Source organism: Nicotiana tomentosiformis, chromosome 1 (assembly GCF_000390325.3).
Source record: "Nicotiana tomentosiformis chromosome 1, ASM39032v3, whole genome shotgun sequence".
NCBI classification, from domain to species: domain Eukaryota; kingdom Viridiplantae; phylum Streptophyta; class Magnoliopsida; order Solanales; family Solanaceae; genus Nicotiana; species Nicotiana tomentosiformis.
The window spans coordinates 159,660,138-159,662,352 of NC_090812.1; the positions used below are offsets into that span (position 1 = coordinate 159,660,138).

Below are 2,215 nucleotides of genomic sequence, written 5' to 3' on the forward strand. Positions count from 1 at the left end.
AAAGGAACCATCGTGCTCCATTTCTACTCTTCGGGCATATTTTTCGTCCTGAAAATGATATTGAATAACCTAAGACACTCCAAGCCCGCCCTGCCCACACTCTTCCAAAACTCCACCGGAATTTTATCTGGCCCGGTTGCTCTGCTCCTGCTCATCTTACGCATAGCCCACACAACCTTGTCAACTCTAATCCGCCTACAATACCCAAAGTCACAACGACTCTCGGAGGATCCCAAATCACCCAAAACAATGTTGGTGTTCCCATCCTTGTTCAAGAGACTATGGAAGTAAGTCTGCCATCTCCGACGGATATGCGCCTAATCCAACAAAACTCTACCTTCTTCGTCCTTGATGCACTTCACTTGGTCCAAGTCATGGGCCTTTCTCTCTCTCACCTTGGCTAGCTTAAACAACCTCTTATTCCCGCCTTTACCCTCAAGTTCTTCATATAAACGACTAAATATTGCAGTCTTAGCTGCCATAACTGCTAACTTTGCCTCCTTCCTAGCCAAATTATATCGCTCCCTATTCGACTCTTCTCCTCCTCGTCAATGCTTTCCACTAGTTTCAGATACACCGCTTTCTTGGTGTTCACCTTTCTTTGGACCTCTCCATTCCAACACAAGTCTCCATTGTGACCACCATTGTAACCTTTTGAGACCCCTAGAACCTCTCTGGTAGTTTCCTTAATGCACTGCGCCATCATGGTCCACATCAGGCTCGCATCCCCATTACTCCTCCAAGCTCTCACAGTCAATAACTTAACCTCCAACTCCTGCGCTTTGTCTTCAGTCAAGGCTCCCCACATAATCCTAGGTTGGTCATATACTACCCTCTTCCTTTTTTTCCTCGTGATCTCAAAGTCCATGACTAGGAGCCTATGAAGGGTCATGAAGTTCTCACTCGGGATGACCTTGCAATCCGTGTAAAGACCTTTATCAGACCTCCTGCAGAGAAGATAGTCAATCTGGGTCCTGGCCACCGAGCTCCGGAATGTGACCAAGTGTTCCATCTTCTTCGAAAAATTCGAATTTTCTATCACCAAATCAAAAGCTCTAGAAAAATTCAACAGTGAAGCTCCCCCTCCATTTTTATCTCCAAAACCGAAACCACCATGTACATCATCATAGCCCTTAGACGTCGCTCTAATATGGCAATTGAAATCTCATCCAATAAAAAGCTTCTCAGTGGGCGGTATACCGCACACCATCTCATTTAAATCCTCCCAGAAATGCCTCTTGACTTCCTCATCCAATCCTGCCTCGGGTGCATACGCACTGATTATGTTCAAAGTAAATCCACCAACAACTAGCTTAATACTCACCAGTTTGTCGCTCACTCTCCTAACCTCTACCACTAAATTTTGGAGGTCCTTATCAACCAAAATACCAACCTCGTTCCTGCCCCTTGCTCCCAGAAAACCATAGTTTAAACCCGTCTGCATCCCGCACCCTATCTCCTACCCATCTAGTCTTCTGTACACAAGCTATATTAATCTTCCTCTTCCAGATAATCTTCGCTAACTCAATAGACTTCCCAATCAAAGTTCCTATGTTCCAAGACCCAACTCTCAACCTGGTGACTCCCTTAGCCCTCTTACCCCCTTGCCCCCGCACCCAAACCCCCGCAAACAGCAACATACAAATATAAGAGTCAAAAGTACAATGCACTGATCCTGATTGAAGTAATACTTATTGGGCTAGTTTACTTACTCAACAAAGGCTAAGCAAGTAGTAATAAAAATTAATAGAGTGACAAGAATGTCAAGATCGCAGACTTTTCATTAATTGTTAATGAGTTTGTGCAATTATGGTCCAATTAGATCCCTAGAGGGCCACTTCATTTCGCTACTACTCTATTGTTGGCTAATTATTACAACCATGTCTAGTCTTGCATTTCTAAAATAATATTGTATAGACGCTTTCAAAGTAATAGCCGAACATGTATATTTTTTTTTAATATTCTTTTGTATATATAAATATTTTGTATGTTATATAAAAAAATTATATAAATTTTATATACTTTTTCGACTACCGAATATAAATAAGTTCTGACACGGACTAAAAATAATAATACTCCAAATAATATTGTCTCTCGTCCCTTTAAATTGATCGCACAATAACAAATGATTTTTTTCCACTATAAAGCATTACCACCTAAAGATTACTCTACCAACACTTCACCCCTATGACACACACAAAAAAAACACAAGAAA

At 41.6% G+C, this 2,215-nt stretch overlaps 1 protein-coding gene across 1 annotated transcript; it reads right to left on the reverse strand.

The window, feature by feature from the left end:
* Positions 1 to 487: 487 nt before the first annotated feature.
* On the reverse strand, positions 488 to 1,444 carry LOC138891880 (uncharacterized). Its single transcript, XM_070175563.1, has 2 exons — positions 1,236 to 1,444; positions 488 to 1,145 (listed from the first exon to the last, which is right to left on the reverse strand). The coding sequence occupies exons 1-2, from the start codon at positions 1,442 to 1,444 to the stop codon at positions 488 to 490; spliced, it is 867 nt and encodes a 288-aa protein (XP_070031664.1).
* Between the last annotated feature and the right edge of the window lie 771 nt (positions 1,445 to 2,215).